The sequence below is a fragment of the Nestor notabilis genome, unplaced genomic scaffold (assembly GCF_000696875.1).
Source record: "Nestor notabilis isolate BGI_N333 unplaced genomic scaffold, ASM69687v1 Scaffold30112, whole genome shotgun sequence".
NCBI classification, from domain to species: Eukaryota; Metazoa; Chordata; class Aves; order Psittaciformes; family Psittacidae; genus Nestor; species Nestor notabilis.
The window spans coordinates 1-20,611 of NW_009919224.1; the positions used below are offsets into that span (position 1 = coordinate 1).

General features: G+C 40.3%; 2 protein-coding genes across 2 annotated transcripts; one reads left to right on the top strand and one right to left on the bottom strand.

Moving 5' to 3' along the window:
• Positions 1-50: 50 nt before the first annotated feature.
• SLIRP (SRA stem-loop interacting RNA binding protein) lies at positions 51-3,906 on the top strand (the record flags this gene model as incomplete). Its single annotated transcript, XM_010010139.1, has 3 exons — positions 51-109; positions 1,802-1,909; positions 3,847-3,906. Coding segments are annotated over 3 exons (227 nt in total), but the record flags the coding sequence as incomplete, so codon positions are not given.
• SNW1 (SNW domain containing 1) lies at positions 3,904-19,794 on the bottom strand. The gene is made up of 13 exons (XM_010010140.1): positions 19,633-19,794; positions 17,518-17,679; positions 12,209-12,304; positions 12,010-12,116; positions 11,067-11,171; positions 10,904-10,973; positions 10,069-10,134; positions 8,708-8,824; positions 8,220-8,361; positions 6,829-6,925; positions 5,947-6,064; positions 4,757-4,920; positions 3,904-4,673 (listed from the first exon to the last, which is right to left on the bottom strand). Exons 1-13 carry the CDS (start codon positions 19,792-19,794, stop codon positions 4,469-4,471), a joined length of 1,611 nt encoding a protein of 536 aa, XP_010008442.1. The 3' UTR covers positions 3,904-4,468.
• Positions 19,795-20,611: the final 817 nt, after the last annotated feature.

A 20,611-nucleotide genomic window follows, 5' to 3' on the forward strand; every position in this document is an offset into this window, starting at 1 on the left:
GTGGTTGCGGCTGCGCGGACCCGTGTAACCGGTGTGCGTTCCCCCCACAGAGGAGCTGAAGGACTACTTCTCCCAGTTCGGGTCGGTGCGGAGGTGCCAGCTGCCGTTCGTGAGTACCGCTCGCCCTCCAGGCCGCTCTTGGTGTCTCTCGGTGAAACGGGTCAGGGCCGCCTGCGGGTGCTCGCCAGGCCTCGGCAGGGTCGGTCCCACTGCAGGGCTGTGCTGCGAAACCGGCACCCGCTCCCTCGGAGCTGCTTCCTGGAAGCCCCTGCTGTACACTGGTCAGGTTTTGGGTGCTGCCCACCCCGAAGTCGTTCTCCCCGTGGTGGGCTCCAGGCCTTGCTGAAGCTTGGTGGTTTCCATTGGCTTTGGCAAGGCTTTAGAAAGCACGTGCCCCAGATCTTGCCATTTCTGAATAATGAACATAAAAGTGCTTTGAGCTTCTCTATCATCATGTTCTTCTGACAAAGAATACAGTGTCTATGTGCCTGATCTCACTGGCCTAAAAGAGAAAAGTGTGGGTATGCACCTACGATCTTTTCCTGCTTTGGCTTCATACCCCATCAGAGCACAAAGCTAAGACAAAACCACAACCTCTTCAGGATGCCTCCAAGCTGTCGGCTGTTTGCGCTTCTGCTGTTCTGAGTATTTAGGTCAGGGATAATAGTGTCTACTACAGTTGTCTTGGAGATCAACAGTCAAAAAGTGTTCATTTTCCACCTAGTTATGGATAAGTTGAAGGTCATTGCTGAAGAAGCAGAACTCCTCCTGCCTGCTTGTGTTCTCCATGTGAAGCAATGGTCAGTTAAATTAACCTGATGGGTTCACCATCAGTTGAGGATTTGTCTGAAAATGGAGAGAGATAGTTTGGAACAGTCTGGTTATTTGTGAACACTGAAGCTGAGGTGTCTGCCCGCCACACTGTTCCTCGGGCCCAGGTCAGACGTGTCACCTCATTAAGAAGGGTGGCAGCTTACTGTCACCACCACTGACTGAAGCTGAACTGCCGCACTTGTGTTTTGATTCAGCGGTTACTTTAGGAGTGTTAAAACTACCACAGATACAAAAATCTGCCAGCAGTGTAGGACACCCTTATAAAGACATCACTGGGTACTGAAACTGGGCACTGGGACCACAGGCTGGAAACTGCGCCAGTGTTTCTAAGTGCATGATAATCATAGTGGCACAGCTGGTGTGACTGATGGGGGTCAGAGTTGGGATAAAAGGCATTTTGGTAGACCCGGCTTTTCTGCAGCATCTCTTCTTTATTGACAACTGTCTTTTACAACTGGAAAATTATTCTTAAAAATAACTTTATTCTTTTCAGTGCAGTTAGTGCTTGTCATCTCGAATTGCAGCCTTCTTCCTTGGTATCTTAAGAACCTGCTTTGTCTTGCTGAACACTTTTCAAGTACGGTGGCAGGCTTATTTTCAAATCAGGCAGCCATTTACATGTCAGTTTTGTTGTGACTGGCTTAATAGTAGATAACAACTGCAGTTTGAAACAACCGCCTATGCATTATTCCAGTCTTCAGCTATAACTTAAATCTTAAATTTATCACTGCTGGACTCAAAAAGTGACAAGAGAGGAACGCAGAGCAGCCTCTGCTTGCCAGGCCCCCGCATGCTGTCAATGAGAATTAATGTCTTAAAGTACAAAAAGGGCTTCTGAAACAGCAAGTGTGCTGATTTCTGGGGTAATTTCTGAATGCTTACATTGAATATCCCTAGGAAGTTGTTAACAGCCTGTACGAATATCTGCTGTAGTAACTGGGGTTTTATTTTTTTAACTGGTAACTAGGACAGAGATACAGGCTTCCACAGACGTTACTGCTGGATTAAATTCTCGACTCCAGAAGAAGTTCAGAATGTGTTTCAGAAGGACTCCCACATACTTGAAGGTGCCAAGGTAACGTGCTAATTCCTTTAATGAAGTAACATAGTGAACTGAGCTCTTCAAATTCTGCCTTTCATTGGACACAGTAGCATCAAAATACTGCTGTACTTGTTCCAAGTGTGATGAAGCATTTTGCCACTTAGTGTGCTTTTAATGTTTTTCAAACCATTAACACTTTTGTTCATTCTCCCCTCTCAAGTTACTGAGAGTCTGAGCTCATCTTGGTATTGGAGAGATCATGTACCAGAGCTCAAGACTTCCTGCTATGCTAAGTTAAAGGAATGTGAATGCAGTAGAACTGTGCGGGGACTGCTATGCAGCTAATTGTTTGAAAGTCAGGTTTCTGGAGGTGGATTCCAACATCTAATGTGGATATTGGGTGGCAGGGGAAGATGACGAAGAACATAGAGCTGAGCTTTGAACTTTTGTGGGGTTTATTTTTCTTCAGCTGTCATTTTGTACAGGAAAAGTCATCTGCCTGCCTTCATGTGTTGAATATAAATACATAGAATCATAGAATAGTTAGGGTTGGAAAGGACCTTAAGATCATCTAGTTCCAACCCCCCTGCCATGAGCAGGGACACCACCCACTAAACTATGTAACCCAAGGCTCCGTCCAACCTGGCCTTGCACACTGCCAGGGTTGGAGCATTCACAGCTTCCTTGGGCAACCCATTCCAGTGCCTCACCACCCTCACTGTGAAGAACTTCTTCCTTCTATCTAACCTAAAGTTCCCCTGTTTAAGTTTAAACCCATTACCCCTTGTCCTACCACTAGAGTCCCTAACGATGAGTCCCTCCCCACTATTAGCTTTAGTGTAGCTTTATTTACTTGCTGTCTCTAACACTCTACATGTTAGTAAAAAACATGACACTTTGGCAATCTCAGTGCATTAGTGTATGGCATTAAGAGACAGCGTACACCATCAGTTAAAAACCTTTGGTCTGTCATTGAATGGTCAGTCAGAGCCAGACATCTCATCTAGCTTCACTGCAGCAAAGCTATGGCCATCCCACTGCTTTCCAAACATGCAGTGTGCAGTGGTGCTGACAGGTAAGGATAAAAGGAAACAACTCATAAGAGTTCTTAAATATCCTTCTGACAACGAGCTTCTTGAGACTTTCAATGCTAGGGGAGGGCAAGAGTAAGTGAATTGGCAAGAGACTTCAGGGATGCGCTGTGTTGATTCTGATGAAGTATTTTGGTTGACATGGTTCATACTACTGCAGAAGTCTTCACTGGCTGCAGTTACTTCAGTACCTGTTACTAAGAGGTGACCCGAGAGTTACAGCTGTGGTGCAAAAATGGAAGCAGAAATTAAGGAGTGTTTTTCCGACTTGAGTCTTGAACTGCATGAAGCCAGGCACTAGCCTGACCCCTCAGGTTGGGCTGAAAGTAACGAGGGTGTGACGTGTACGCAGTTATCACAGTAAGTATTAGGAATAGGTTAGATGAGTATTTAGTGACAGTTCATTGGAAATTATTTTGCTGGGTTTTATTCCTGAAGCTGTAAGATGCCACCTTCACTTCGCTACCTAGACACTGAGGTCAGTACTCTCACAAGAGGCTTCTTTCTAGTGAAAGAAAAAGCAGGAGGCAGGCACTTGTTAGCCTTCTTCATGTCTTCAAAAATACAGGCTTCTCTAGAAGAAAACAAATGAGCACTTCTCCCACTTTGTCCTAGGCTAGGTTTAGACAGTTACCTTCTATTAGTTCCACTTGAAAGCACAAGCTTTTAAGACGCGTTTTGCTGATACAACTGGCAATTGCTGTGCAAATTACATACAACTTTCCTGTCAAGAGCTTAGCATCTGTGGTTCTGGCTCATGAAACTGAACCAGTTATAAACCCATCTTCCGCTTTCCATATGAATGTTTCAGAAGATCAGAAATGAAAAATACCAAACCTTATTGTCTAGCTAATGTGCATGCTTGCTATTATTTTTCAGCTCACTCTCAGGCAGCAGTCCCGTAGAAGGCGCAGTCAAAGAAGGAGTCAAAGTGAGTGAGCGGTGGTAGAAGGTTTTATTTCACTAAATGTAAAGAAACTAAAATAAAGATTACTGAGAAACTATGAATGAGTATTTGTTTTACAACAGAATCCAGCTGTTTCCCCTCCTTGTTCAAATAAATTGTGTATAGCCACGCTAGAGAAACACTGAATCATAAACTGCCTAGCATCCATTACAGCATAAGACAGTAATTATATACAGCAGGAAAGCTTTTAACAGATGAAGTAAAAGCTTTAGGTACCTATAAAAACTAAAGCTGTAGGAAGGGGCTACATTCTTACCCTGAGATGCTGGGCAACAGGGAATCTGCAAAGTCAGAACACTTCTAAAGAGTAATTCCCTTGTGAAATGTTTCAAAGTGGTCTCCATGCCTCCATTCCCAAGGGGTACCTGTTCTATGTAGAAGAATTAGTGTGTGTATACACATCCACACAATGAGGGCTGTGAACTCGGGGGTTACAACGCCACTCCCCTATAAACCTCTGATTAAAAATGCCTTTTGGGTGAAGTCCAAGTTTGTATGTAGTCCATTTCTCTACCTCTCAAGGAGCAAAGGCATTCAGTCCTTCCTCCTCTTTTTGCTCTCATGCTCATGTTCTTTAGGGCGGCTGCTATCTGATGGCCGTTTAGATCCACCATGTTGCTTAGCTTCTTCCAGAAACTTGTCCAAACCAAAGGGATCCTCCTCAAACTGAACTGGTCCATCTCTGCCCCTTCCTCTGGCGTTGCGATCAGAGTTAGAAAACTCCTTGTCAGGAACAAACCTGCAGGAGAAGCAGTGAAACTCGGTTGACTAATTTCAGAGCATTTGACTAATCGAGAGCATTTCTTAACTTCATTTTCTCACCTGTTGGTTTTTATTCGAGCCTCTAGATCATCACCATATATGTCCTTATCCACATTTTTACTAGGCCTGTAGATGTTTTGGGCCATATCCTTGCCACTTCTCCAAGGCTGGTCATAAACATTATAAATTTCATCCTCTCCACCAGCAAAACCACTGTCCATACCCTGTGAAGAAGAAAGAACAGCAGTATCACACAAATAGGTCTGAAAAACTTTAGCTAATTTAACATCAAGATACACTGGTGGTGTCTCACAGATACACAAAGATGGTATTGTGTGATTTGCCATCGATTTCAAATGAGTTCAAGCACTTCATCAGGATACGAGTGTTTTTGGGCCTGGGATTAAGTCCAAAAAACATGATACAGTCATTCCAAGCCTCAGTCAGGGCCACTTCTACTCTTGCAGAAAGCAACAGGAAGGATTACAGGCCCTTCATATTTCAGATTAATGGATCCTTTAAATCTGCCCTGCAAGTACAGCTGTCTGTAAGAGCCAAGTACAACTATACAGGAACGTGTATTATTCAGAATTTCTGGAAAACATGATTTAAGCTGATAGATCCAAATCACGCAGAGCCTTGTGTGAACTGTGAAAGCAGAAGTGCCTGCTTGTTCACTTTTGATTCATCAGCTTTCCCTTCTGCCTGCAAGTCTTTCACTAGAGACATGAAAGAGAATGATTGACAAACTGCAGGTCTATTCAGGGATTTTCTGAAGCCTAATCTGCTTTTTCATCTCTGAATAGTACAAGGTTCAGGGAAAATAAATGTTGCTGTTAACTATTTATATCTTCAGAAGGATTTTTAACGTAAGCATTAATGGGAATAGAAAGTATTTACTTGCTTCTCTCCGAGGGCAGATCTCCCTCAGTCACTACATTAGTACAAAAGAACAAAATGAGGTCACTGCAGCTTGAAGACAAAATACTTCCTTTCTCCCCACTCCCCAGTGAGAAAAACCAGCACAAAAACTTTAATCCAGTCATACATTCAGAATACTCCATTTCTGTTGCATCAGCTATGGAAAAAGGAGAGCAATAGTTTCCTATCCATTTATGTAGAGTCGTCTTTCAGAGTGTATCCACACCAACCACCAGAACAGGGTCCCTTCAGTATTCTAGCCATGCCCACTAAGGAAGGGTGAGCATGGTCTCACACGAAGCCTCACAGCTGTGAAAAGGTATGTTTACCTTGCTCTGGTTGAACAGCCTCTGGTCATACTGGATTTCATTGGATGGCCTGGGGTTGGGTATCCCCAGGGCAATAACTTCACTGATATCTCTGTTTTCATTTCTCTGCAGCTTTGACCTGAATTAAAGATTTTAGGTTTTATTAGGTCAGTAAACCATGTCTGTTGACACACTCAGCTGCAGCCCGATCCTGTGTTACTTGCTAACCATTTGCCTCAGGAGCCAGATTTTGACTGTTGCCCTTCCTTAATAGGTAACATTTAAAATCTGTCTCCTGGCAAAGGAAACATTTAGGGAAGTTATGTGCAGCTGGGCATGACATTTAAATTTGCTTTCCACTATCAAGCTGACTTGGTCTAAAATGTCATATTTATTTTTTGCAAGAACTAGTGTAATTATGTTCTGGGAAGGCTGAGCAATCTCATTTTAAGATATTGGAGACTGTAAGCCTCCAGAAACCATTTGTGCTTGGAAATCTCACCAGCCTGGGCAAACAAGATACCTCAGCTTACACTCATAAATCCAAGCTCACTTCAGATGAAGAGCTTCAAGAAACAAAGCCACTAAATGAGGCCATGGTCTCACTGAAGTTACAGGATGAAGGTTTCAACCTTTGCTGCCAAGATTAATTAAATCTGAATATACTGAAGTTCTGCTAAAGATAAAAAACACCCAAAACCACCTCTCCCTCCCCACATCTGGATAACTCTAAATTTAGAAGTACCACAGTATACTAACATAGTGACACGTTTCATACAGGGGCCGAACAGGCCTTCATACCAGTGAATAACTCCACAAGGTTAAAGGAAAGCCAGTGCAATGGTTTCCCTAGTGGGGAAGCCAGAGCCAGCACAGGAATAAAGCAGCTTTCTTGTTACCCACCTTTTGTCTGGGGCTGCCCTGGAAAGATTTCTGTCATGCTGTCTCTCCTTGCGCCGGTCATGTCTGATTTCATCTCTTTCTCTAGCTTCTCCATCCTCTGAACAAAAGCAGGATTGCTTGTTATACATGAATATTTGAAATTTGAATTAACTCTGCCGCAGACATTGGCACAGTGGGTTGATTCAGTACCCTTCTACAGAACAGAAGTGACCTTTAGCACTGTTTAAAATGTTACACTTTCAACAAACTGAACACATGGAAAACCACAGCCTTCTTGTGCCACAATCAGTTAACTGTCCTTGACAAAAGAGTTAAAGCAGACATATCCAACAGTTATGTTTTGTCAGCTATCAAGGGCTGAGAATACTTGGCCATCCTACACATCCCAAAACCACATCTTCTGGCAGAACTAGCTTCATTCTCTCAGTACCTCCTGATTAGGGAGAAACTCTAGCCCCTTGGCCATTCTGATGGCCCTCCACTGAACTCCAGTTTATCAATGTCTGTTTAGTACCTGGGGGCCCATAACTGCACACAGTATTCCAGAGACAGTCTAACAGGTCACCAGTAAATTATTACTTCCCTTGAATTACTAGTTACACTCCTGTGGATGCAGCTCAGCATGGCCTTAGCAATACTGCTGCCAGGGCACACTGCCGGCTTATGTTCAGAGCATATTGTCCACTACGACTCCTAGGTTCTTTCCAACAGAGTGCCTCTCCAGCCAGCCAGTCCCTAGCCTGTTGGGAAGAGGTCAGTCATCACAGCTGCAGGATTTGACATTATATGACCATATCCTCCACCTTCTAGAAAGGTCATAATAGTCATAACTGCTCTGTAACTTCATCTTGATTTCTAAAGTGTCATTTCAAGCAAAACATAAGACTTACCACTACAGCTATGATTCTTAGATTGGCAATTTTGGGGCCCGCTGGCCAAGAGAGCTACAGTTCTGCAAGACCAGTTTCAACAGTGCAAGAGACAGAATACTGCATTTACCATCTTTGAAAACTTAAAAAATGGTTTAGTTCTTGTAAACAAAGTTGCTCTCCTTCTGCAACAAAACTTTTCCAAATAAAAAATTGGTTAGTTTAGACCAGTCTATGAAAGCCAGTACTTGCACTGATCCATTAACAACTGAAATTCTCAACAATGTCCCAAACTTGTATGTGCTGACATACTGCTGTGAGGTTCAAGTCCAGATTCCATCAAACCCGCCAGTGAATTAACCAAGTTCACTGGCTGATCAAGTAAAAGACATTAAGAACAGATGTCATACTTAGAAATTACAGTTGATATTTAGGTATTACGAGTTCTCAGGTTACTTCTCCAAAGCCAAACTTGAGAGGGGCTAAAAAACCCTGTAGCACCATAATAACAAAGAAATTTACCTTTTTCAACATGGGTTTTGATCCCTGCTCTTCTCTCCCTGGCTTTCTGAGCCATTTCTCGGAGCTTTTCCTCATGTTTCTCCTTTTCTTTCTGAGCCATCTTCCTCTCCACCTGGGCACGCATCTCTACTGCCTCACGAGCCTGCAGACACAAGACAAAGTTAGAAAACAGAAAGCCAGCACCTGGGATGCAAGCAGATCTTGTGTTGTGGAGTTAGCCAGTAAACAGGGCAGGAATCAAACCACAAAGAGGAAATTCAAAGCCAGACAGCCACAACAGATAGAGCCAAGAAACAAGACCCATGACCTGCAATAATTTAACCCACACTGAGCCACTGATTCAAAGATAATGGGGATAAAACCTTACGCCTTAAGTTAGCAAAGAAACGGGACAAATCAAAAAGCCTATTCACAGTTGATTTTCCCAAGGAAATAAAACATAAAAAGGTAAAACCACATGGAATAATACAGTTAAACAGCAACTTGACCTTTCTGTCAGCTATATAGAGAGCCTCGGCAAGCTTGGCAAAGTTTTCATTGATGTGAACAGTCTGCAATCCTCTGCCATCTGCAGCCAGGCGCTTGTCTAGTGGAATGGTGTAACCCTGCAGAGGAAACAAGCAGTTAATCACAGAAACTAACATTATTTCCAGTAACAGACATTATTACATTTATTGCATAAGAGAAGTAAACCACGCATAAAACTCACAGTCCCTCATTAATATGCCTCAATGGACCTCCTTCATATGTACTTCATACCAGGTAATACTAAACTTTGCTCCATTCCACAATCCCCCCAAATCTGAATCACAATTTCAAGTCACATCTCAGTACAAATGACAGTTTTTGATAGACAAGGTCCACTCTCTGCTTTGCGTTAACAGCTACAAACAATACCTTTCCCAGCCTCCCAGCTGTTTTACCATTTGTGATTAAAAACCCTATTCCCTAAACTGTTTTCGTACCTATTAAGGGGTTAGGCTGATTCAAAATAAGAAAGTAAGGGACAAGACTGCCAGCAGAAGAGGCACTAAATGCTAATTTTGCTTTCAAAAGCTGAATCCAAATTTATTTATAGATGGTATTTTAAGATTCTTTAGTGAGCTCTACAAAATTTTTCTTTGTTTTTAGCATCTGTAACCTAAAATTTGATCTACTAATTAGCATCAGTCCCAGTTATACAGCTGTGTTGGGGTAAGAAAAAGAGTAACATCCAAACATACAGCTTTTTCTTCCTCCATTTGAAGAGGCTGCCTCAGGACAACAGCTTGCTAAGTTTGAGAACTGTTAGAGCAGTTATGGCAGCAACTTAAAAGTTATCCCTTCTCTCTGAAAATAAACTTACTGTGTTATAAAAATCAAAGGAACAGGACATACCTCCTCAAACAAGGCATAAAAATAGCTAAGTGATGGGAATTCATTAGCGAAGAATGCAACATGGGAACTTCTCAGAAATTTGGACTGCAGTATTAAAGAGAAACATGCTTGCTTGTCTATGGATTAGCCTTCCCTTTTTCAGTTTAGATGGCTTTACTTTGTAAGCTCCAGATGATGAGGATTTTAACTAATGCCGTATTTCTCCCTCTCAAAATGCATAATCTCTGCCATGAAGTAACGTATTCTCAGTTCTATCCTCCTGTACAATACTTTGCGCTCCATCTGACAATCCTTATATGCCAAAGAGAAAAAAAAACCCTGAGCTGTGCAATGATGTATTCTCCATGCTGGAAGCAGCCAGTTTACCTAACTCTGTATGTTTAAAACCAGTATTGTTCAAGCTTACAACACTCACAGAAGTCTCCCAGCAGGGTGAAACATTAGAAAGATGAATTTATGACAACTTAATTACCTTTGCATTTTTCCAGTTTGAAATGCATGGAGGAATTTTCCACTCTTGCTGCTCTTTCACAGTCATCTGATTAAGAGAAAAAGCAAAGTCATCTTTAGATTATAGCAAAAGGAAATACTGTTTTCTTTCTCAAAGGCAGCTACGAAACTATTGAAATAAATCAAGAGTACAAAGTTGAGGACACTGCTACAAAACCCCAACTCTTCTTAACAGCCATAAGATGTTCATTCCTGCACTGTAACTTTGCTAACATGGCATAAAGTCATGACAGCTTTTCAACTATCCTCTTAAACTTCTGTCACACAGGCTGGAACTCAGGGGCAGCTTGTTAACATTTGTACATTTAATGTCAGTTTAAATTCTAGTAAACTGACGAACCAACACTACACACCCCTCAGAAGGAGTTAATCCTCAATAACGTAAGTTAGTGTTATCGAGGATTAGCTTAATAGCATTGTCTAAAAGCAGCATCAGTGTATCAAGGCTGAAACCTCACTCAACTCATCCATGCCATGAAAGCATCCAGCAATGCATCCCTGCATAAAATACATGAGAAATCTATTCAACCTTTGATGAGATATGTAGGAACAGAGCTACTTTCACAATTGCCCCCACCAAAAAAAACCCAACCCCACAATTAAAAACCACACAAACCAACCAAAACCCCACAAACACAGCTACCCCACAAACGACAACAGTCTGCACCAGGCACTGAGTTTACCACTTCATTTTACATCAAAAGAACAGCAAGGAGAAGGTGCACAGAACTAGACCAAAGTAGCATTTGTGAATCCATCTAGAATTCAAAACTGAGAACAGCTATGGCATTTCATACCTTTCTACTAGGAGAGTGCATTACAGGTGCTGGAGGAGAAGGTGGTCCACGTGGAATCTTCTTGTTAATTCTGAACAATTAAGAAAACATTTACAATCAGCATGTTATATGGAAATACTCTTCAGAATCTTCTATTTGCAATGAACACATTTTGAATAGTTACTTGAATCTTGGAGGCTCCATAGGGTCCTTCTGCATTTCCACCATCCGAATAACTCTCTGTTTCGCTCCAGAGTTGAATGCAACGCCTTGCTGGGAAGGTGTGTACCTGAATAAAACCATCAAAGCACTCAGTTCTCTGCACACAACTAGATATTCTTTGTCCACCTCCATTTTTACTCAGTTCACTGCTCTAGCTGCATTTTTATCTTATCCACACCAGTTTAAGACTTCTCTGCTATGAATGCCAGGAGCGGGTAACTGCACAGAGGCTACTGGACCGAATGCAGTCGGAGACTGGAGAATCAATTACTCCAGACAGGACATACCTTTCCAGGGCTGTATTCTTCTGTTTCAACCTAGATTCTGAAGTAGAAGAAACAAACTAACAGAGTACACAGAGCATGTCACCATACTCTACCTATGTCTGTGCATCCCTGGAGTGTACTTACAGGTTATTAACAACCTCTTCACATACTTTTTTCAGAATTCACCTCATGTCAAGTCTAAGCCTGCCATGGAATTTTTCTGTTTGTAAGCAGAAAATTATCATAAATGACTATCAGTCTCCTAGTAATTCCAATTCTTTCCAATTGCTTGGTTTTATATGAGGCAAGAACTTTGTTACATGCCTTGTCTTGGCTTGAGACTCCCAGTAAAGATGCTGTTTTCAGGGCTGCATCATTAATAGCGCTCCCTGACAAATTTGTATTTTGTTGCTAAAACAATAACTCCTCCATAAAGTGCCACATGTTAAGATATATTTCAATATACTTCAAACTACATCATCATTAGTGGGTTAATTCAAAATATGTAAGCCAGTTTCATATTACTTCCAGAAGAACAGAATTCAAAAGGAATTTCTGTTCTCAGAAATACAACGACCATCCCAGTTTTATCCAATTTTCTATATAACAACATCTTACACACCCTGGAGCACTACATACCGAATGTACTGTGCGGGAGCTAGTTTGTCAGCTGCTCGAACCGGCATGGCTGCTGCGACTTTTTGGGAGACTGATTTCTCCAAGGCTGCTCTTGTCTTCTCTGTTATCTGAAAACAAAAGCACCACAGTATGCACCTCATCACATGTGCAAGACATACAATAGACCACCAACAACTAGGCACATCAGTGCATAGAATACCTCTCTAATTGCCTCCTCGTCCGGTCTTTGCAGTTCAGGATCATCCACGTTCATAACCTCTTTTGGCACAAGATCTGTGTATTTGCTGTAAATAACCTGGAACACATTATATTTTATTAATGCTGGTGAATAGGAATAAATGTATGTATATTAAAGGAAACATTTCAGACCTAGATTATACTGTAGGTACTAATTAAAACTTGTATACAACCTTAAATGCATTACAATTACATATTCTTCAATGACTCCCATAAACCAAGAATATACTCTGGACCCTGTTTTACAGATATTATAATTGAAGAAAAGAAGCAAGTTGATTAAATATAATTACATATATCACTCTCAGAGCTGGGATTAGACACCGGTTTCCTGCTTCCCTTTCTTATTCATTTCCTTTTTCACGGTGCCGAAGACAGATAAAAACAAAAAAAATATCACATTTGTAATTCTGTTTTCAAGGATTAAGAGTGTAAGATACAAGTCTTTAGCGTCATCATTATGTTTGCTGTTTTCTTAAAACAAAACAAAACAACAACACCTCCCCTCCAAAAAAAAAAAAAAAACAAAAAAAAACAAACCCAAAAAACAAAAAACCCCACTTGCAAAATCTGTCTTTGACACTTTCCCTTTTATAGGTGCTTCAGTCTTCATACAACATGCTGCTGTCAGTAGCTTTAGGCTCCAATTTTAAATATAAGGAAAGTACACTATTAGATGACTACAGGAAAAAAAATACTGTATCTCATTAATGCTTCACATTTCTCCAACAAAATAACATCAAAAAGTCTTAGTTCAAATGGTTAAAAGTCATTACAACTGTTATTTCAAGTTCATTACAGAGTGTTATGTCCAACTATAAAACTGACATTTAGCCTCAGCATTAATTTGTCACACAAGAGCCATTTACTGCTTCTCAACCTTCACTCCTAAAATTTTAATCCTTTGAATTGGTATCAATAATATCCTAGCTTCTCAGATGCTGAATGAAGGACGTCTGAAGAGCAGCGTTCCTCTAAGGTAATTAACTCTAAGTCCAAGTGTCTTGCTGCATGAAGAACAAAGTACACTGAAAGAGCTCGGAGTATCCCAGAAGAAAAAGGAAAATAAGATAAGCCTAAGAGGTGCTCTCAAAACTACAATACACTGAGGTACAAATGAACTACATGAACTATTTAAACCCTGAAGTATTGCATGCAAATGGCAAGCTGCATAACATAGATGAAACTAGCCTGAAAATACATAAATTTCTGTTTCCATCAAAAACTTGATGCACTTGCATGTTCTGAGTCCTTTCTTGAGGTGATATAGACAGGCAGATAAAGATGTTGCACTTTGTTGTTCTTCTAGATATTTACCTTATTTTAACAGTAAGGTTGAGACATTACTAATCTAAGATAAAGGGGAGACTCACTGTTTCATATTGTAATATGCCCATCCACTACCATTTACCATCTATGAAATTTAAAAGGAAGTATCAGTCTGTTTCAGATATTTCATTTTGATTGCTACCAAAAAGCAGAATCTCCTCCTACGCAGAAACGAAACGCTCAATTTTTGGTGCAGCTACACGATTCCCTCTCTGGCTGGGGCAGCCTTAACAGGCAGCCATTAGAAATCTGCATGGCACTGACATCAGAAAGAGAACAATCTTACCTAATTAGTTGTGTAAGATACTGTAGCTCATATAGGATTTAGACATCAGAGTTTCACAAGACACCTGATGCATGACAGTGACTTGACAGAAATTTCTTAATTTGTAACATATAAATTCCTCCCTTCAATATTTTATTCTGTATATCCAATAGAGTCCTGTACCATGCTCATCAATCCTACATGTAAATCAAGAAGCTACTGCCAAGCACTGCAGTATTAATTCATTTCTTGTCAAAGAACAGTTTCTCCATAGGAAGCATGTAACATTTCAGCAGTCATTACAATTACCTGGTTGTAAGTCTGGCACATACACCAGGGAAAAAAATTGGTGATAAGCTCTCAAACCAAGCTCTGCTACGAAGGCAAATACATTATAAGACTTTTATAAGACACTTTTGATTAGTTATATTTATCTTCTCTTGACCTGCTCCACTGCTGTGACGTGAGCTTCTTCAACAATTGAACTACTCTCTTGTAAATATTTCAACTGAATTCACAATCTGGACAAAAAACTATAGGTAAGATTTGTTTTTCTTTTTTCTTCCTCCTTTAACATCTAAGCCAAAGCCTTGGGCCACAAAGAAGAAATTCAGCTCCTGCACAGAAAAAATCATCCTTGCCGTAAAAGAAGTAATGGATCTAATTGATTTCACTCTCTTCAATCTTAATAAAAAACACAGGAAGCAATCATATGTCCTTATTTTCCTAATAAGGGGACAGAGCATCAATCTTGCCAAAAATATATCAATATTGATGGATTATTTTAGCCTGGCTTTTAGTAATGTGAGTAGAGAAAGTATTGGAAGAATCTATAGCAACACAAGAGCTAACCACATAGCTGTGCTGGAAATCCTTCATCTGGACAACCAGATGGAACTCCATCCTTGGATCCATACGGTCACGCATTCAGATTTGTCAACGTTATCCAGCATTTTTTGTCTAACAGGCTTTCTGCCAGCCCTAAACATGAGGCTTGTCACACTATCTCTTTTACGTCGGCATTTTTCAAGTTAAATTCTCTGAAGCAACTATTTTTTAAATATGTAAGGGACCAGATGCAAGAGAGATGAACACTGTAACAGTAGAAACTGCTGACAAGCCATCTAGATAGAGGGTCTGGGTGATGGAACTGCTGCCTCTACAAGAAGGCAGAATACTAAATTCTGCTTTGAAAATCATTAAGCTGTAGCAAAAGCAAAATTTGCTTCTTAACTCAGACCAAACCAGTAGCTCATACAATAGGGTCATAAACTCCATCTCATTTCTGGCAGGCTGCTAAGTAACTGGTTCTCTTAGCTCTAGGTATTAAGTTTGAAGAAATATTTGAATTATGACTGCAGCTCTCAGGACGATAAAACTTCTCCGTGTAATCCTACTGACACTGTACTATTAGAAGTTCTCTCTTACAAAAAGTATTACACATTATTCAAGTCAACATAGATCTCTGAAGAACTGCTCCCTGTGACACACCTGCCAATACTTTCTCCTGCAAAACAGATCAAGCAGTAGAAGCTTTTGTTTCAAATATCTAATTTTCCTCCCGTTTTACTTCCCCTTGAACCACAATACTTAATCTTTTTAGTCTCTGGCATTTATATCCAGCTGCATGCAATCAGAACCAAGCTGACCCAAAAGGCAGAGCTTAGGTTTAAGAGACCCTAATTCCAGTTCTACAGAGCCCAGTTTTGGAAAAGCCACGTACCTCTTCCATACACAGTAAGTATGGCTACCAAGTAAGAATACCACTGCTTCTTTATAGATGCCATATGGGAAGTTAATGAATGCTGGTACAGATCTTCATGAATCAAATGACAAATGTTAACATCTTAAATTTAACTTCACTTGTTCCAAGTATTTTCCTAACTCTGAACTAAATAAGGCACAGCAAAAGATTAGTCATTTTTGCCTGAAGTCTATTATAATTTCTAGTTCCTTTTCAAACATAATTGGATCCCAAACTGAACAGTTCTATTATATGCAAGTTAAATCTGCTCCTACAAGTAAGTAAAGATATATCTGACAAGTTGTAAAAATGAGGGTTTAATGACACTACTTTTTTTTTTTCCCCCTTCTGATTTGCCCTATAGCTTCCCCAAAACTCAGTCTCATTATCACTTCTTGTCTACTTATATGCTCTAAATTAGTTTTTATGCTTTAGGTGAAGTAAAATTTCTATTTAGTATCAAACATTTAGTCACAAAATTCTTTAAAAGTAATTAACGTTTTAGCACCTTCCTCTTGACAAATTCTTCAAGACACTACGTAAAATGTGACTGAACCTCAATGCAAGTCCCCTCAACAAAAGTATTGCCACTGCTGTTGTTTCTGTTCAGTTTGACTACTTTCTACCACATGACAGCATGGAGTCTGATACGAATTTATTTTTTCTAGAGTAACTGATGATGCACAGGATGGAGATGTACAAGATGCAACACTTAAAAAATACAAAATCCTACTGTCATTATCTTTTTGCAACTTTGGCAACTGTAGGAGCAATTTAAAACAAACAAAAAAAACCAAAAACAACCCATCTGCTAAAAAAGAAAGATTTTTCCAGATATTCTTAGAATGCTCACCCCTCCCCCTTTTTTTTTTTTGAGATAAAGTTTATCTTTTTTTTTTTCTGTTTCATAGGTTTTCCCCTTGCCTCATCTGCAGTAAGACATGGGGCATATTACATACTGCTAAGCTTTTCAAGGCACCCTAAATTACAGAAGAAATTAAATTATTTTGAAAACAACTATTCATATCTATTAATTAAACCACCCTTTGTAGTTAACCCTCTTTTTAGATTTTCTTTGGGTTACCCTATTCTATACAGGAAATGCTTTCTGTAACAAGCAGTTGGTCATACAATTGATTCTACATCAGCAGTTTTCCAGCCCCAACACAGGCTTAAAAGAATGAAAGGTTTACGGTAGTCTGCTTTGTTACATTTGAAAAGGCAGATGTAAATACTCCCCTCAAAGTGTGTTTAGGAGACCCAAGCACCTGGTCTTCATAATAGTAGTAAGGACTTCAAGGTAAAGTGTCATTGCAAAGAGATGGTGAAAGAAAGATTAAAGGTGGTTCCCATTTAACTTGATGAGAATCTTGCCATTGCTGAACTCAGCACAAGAGTTTTGGACCATAACCCCTGGCAATACTTTCTGCTGCAATTTAAAAAAAAACAACCAAACAACAAACAAAACCAAACAAAAACCAAAGCACTCAACAATACTGAAAACAGCCAGAAGCACCAAATGTTAGATTAGTAAAACACTACTACTCTGAAAGCTTAACTGTGTTTTCTGTCTTCTTTTTTGCTCCCTCCCTCTAAACACTGAAACAAGGCTGCCTGTCATCAGGCCTGTTTTCAACTTTTTGCCTTCACTGGAAAGCTCTCTAACAAAACTTCCTAAGCTATCAAGAAAGTTTTGTGTAGAAACTCTCAACATTTTTGCCTTACCTTTTAATTACTCTTAACTGCATAACAGAAAAGATGACACAGTAATGCCAGTCAAAATTCTCATACCCATTAGAAATTATTCCAGTTATTCCATAACAGGATAAAAATCCATTTGGCTAAAAGCAGACCAATGAGTTGAAGTATACGCAATGTGCACATACAAATTCTCCAGCTATAGTGCCGGTCAATGTATTTGAAAAAATATTACCTTGTCCTTTGATTGTCCTTGTCGAGCAATTGCATCGTATTTTATTTTTCCTTCTGCATCCACCTGAATAGCCAAAGCATTGGACATTTTCTTCTTTCGGCCCATATCCAATGGATATTGTGCCACATGAATTTCTGGGAAAGCACCTCCATCTCCAAAATCCTACACATAAGAAAAAGTAGTGAATGACTGAAGAACAAACACATGGCGTATCATCTGCAGTGGTAGGAAATTCAACAAAAGAGTGGACTGATTTTAACTTACACTTATTAAAAGACACCAAAGTGCACAGATATCTTGTAGTAATTATTCCTTGTACCGAGCAAAAGCCTGTATCACTGACTAGAATGTGCAGGCACTGCTACGCTACAGACAATACATGATTAAGTATTTCATTCACATGCAAGTTATTAAGCAGAACTTCAAACATGTACTTTCTGCAATAAAGCAACTGTGGAAATAATAAAATTACAAAAGCAGCTTTTTAAATGAAAATTTCTACTGATTATTTGTTGCTTTTCACACCATAATGGAGAAGTTAAAAAAGCTTTCCATTCTTTTCAAAGCCTATAGCTCATAGTTTTACAACGGCGTGAATGCCAAGCTATCCCATTTCCCTACTGTGACGTGTGAATACACTGAAAATTGGTCCAACACCCAACAGCCTAATATTCTTAAAGCATCTCCCTCTCCCTCTGTTGCAATGGCACTGCTTATGTGGATATGTTTGATAACAAACCAGATCAAAGAACGGGTATGATCGGTAGATTGATCTTCCCCCATGCTCACCACATGAGCAAATAGTTAACACCACTGCAACAGAGACTGCAGACTGAGGCTGGAATGAACTACTAGAACACTTCCTTCCAATGAAGAACATGCTTATGCCATCTTTCATTGTTCACTGAAACACTGCTTCAGTTATTTAAAGTCTTCCACTGGATGTCCCACATTCAACAACTAGTTACAGAATCAATGCTGAAGTAATCAGCCAGAACAGAAGCCAGTCATTCCTCAAAATTTTTTGCGTAACTCTTGATCTATTAAGAACAACTTTGGTTTTTTCCAACAATGACACTCCAGGATCACTGGACAAAAGTTATGCTTTAGAAACATTTACCACTCTTGAAAGAATCTGCGTTTGGTTATGAGGCAGAAAGAAGTCCGTAACAGTCTTTGAGATGTGTATCACTTTGTGGCCCAGCGATGCTGGAAACTTTTTGAACACCTTCACCACCTGACTTCTTAAGAAGTTATTTTGCTAACATTTAGAAAGAATAAGCACTAAAATATTACCTTTAGTAACCAACAGTGTAGGAAGGGAACCCTACACTGGGCATAATAAAGGTATAATTTTCAACATCACATACTTTATTAAACGCTACCACATAAAACTGTTTTCTTTTAGGGAACCACTGTTTGAAGCCACCTTATCTAGTGGCTCACAGTGGAAAAATTAAATGAAAGCAGTTTTCTAATTGGAGCTATACATCTGTATTTTCCTTTATCTTTTAACACTTTCATCTTAAATTACGTTAAACTGGCAAGGATTACAGCTAAATACACCCATCGTTCAAAACCCTTTTTCCAGTGACATATTGAACAATGAGTATCTGACAAATTTTTAAGTTTCTTTCCAACTCGTAACAATTTTCTCCCCCAACAGCAGCTTTTGTTACACTAAGAACAGAATACACGAGTGTTCTCTCCTGTGATGTAAACACGTTCAGTTATGCCAGCTATAATCTGGAACATGTTTTTAACAAACAGACAGAGGAACAACACAGATGTCTTTCTCAAGAGGATCCTTGCATTCATAGATTGTAAACTGAAAGGTCCATGGACCTATTTCCATACTACAACACAACATCCTCTGAAGAGAAGGATCCTTGTTACACCCTGTGTAACACCAAATGTTTTAAGCAATCTGGTGAATTAGAACAACTTACTTCAACCCAAGAAAATATATTGAGCAGTCTGGATGGAAATGCTGCACATGGTAAGGCTTTACACAAGCTACACTCAAAACGCTCAGAGTTTATTTCTACTCCAGAAATATAATTCTCCCCACACCATTTGCAGACACTCTACTACAGTGTGAATTTAAATACCTACCTCTAGCACCCGTGGTATCCATCCCTTCCGGTAACCATATGGGGGAGGTTCCCTTCGCGATGAGACCAGAGCAGTCTGCCTGGATCTTTGAGCTCTCGCTCGTTCTTCTAGTTCTAGCTGGTCTTGAGACAGCTGGGTTGGAGCTGGTAAAAAACTGTACATTCGCAGAAAACCACAAAAAAAAAAAAAAAAAAAGACAAACATAAAAAGTTAATTCATAATTTCACTCAGTGACACTCAACTATGCTTCAGTCTACTACTAAATTACTACTTTCTCTACAATCATGCTATACAGATTAAGAAACAGTTCATGAAACTTGAGCATTCCGCTCATAAACCTGAGAGCAGTAACTTCTGAGATTACAGGGACAAAAGCAACACATGCTCTCTCAGCATTCTGTAAGATTCCTGTAAAAACTGATGCTAAATCCATCCACATGTTTAAACAGGACTGTGACAATACCCATTCTCCAACAAGAATGCCACATGCAACTGTGTATTGTTTCCAAGACTACGGAGCAGAAAAAGAACACACACCCCTAGTCCCAACGACTCTCCCCTTTCCTTCTCTCAAGGCAAACGTCCACAAAGAGATCTGTCAACGACACCCCCATCGCTTACGGCCAGATACCTCCTGGCTAAAGCCAAGAAGTCGAACCCCAATTTCGTGACTTCCCATCTTCAGCTCATATAGACTACGGAACCCTTTTACATGTTTATTAAGGAAGCGTCCACCTCGGAGAAAGCCAGCATTCCAGGGCGCTCCTGAGCCTTGCGAGAGACGCAGCAGTTTGTAACAAAGACCTCCGACCCTCGCTCACGGTACGGCCACCTCACCAAAACCCCCACGGACCCCACCACCCCCACCCGAGGCGAAGGAGCTCCTTCTCCCCGCAGAGAACAAGCGGAGGAGGCAGAACCCTGAACCACCAGCGGCAGCGCCGAACACCCTCCCCCCCCAGAGCAGAGCACAGCCGGG

Bases quoted from the DNA above. Each gene is read 5' to 3' on its own strand.
- SNW1 (XM_010010140.1), bottom strand. From the start codon at position 19,794: ATGTACAGTTTTTTACCAGCTCCAACCCAGCTGTCTCAAGACCAGCTA. The intron at 17,680-19,632 runs GTAGGTATTTAA...TCTTATGTGTAG, and splicing joins GGATACCACGGGTGCTAGAG to GATTTTGGAGATGGAGGTGC. The intron at 6,926-8,219 runs GTAAATTTCTTT...GCTTTTGTTCAG, and splicing joins CAAAACCCATGTTGAAAAAG to AGGATGGAGAAGCTAGAGAA.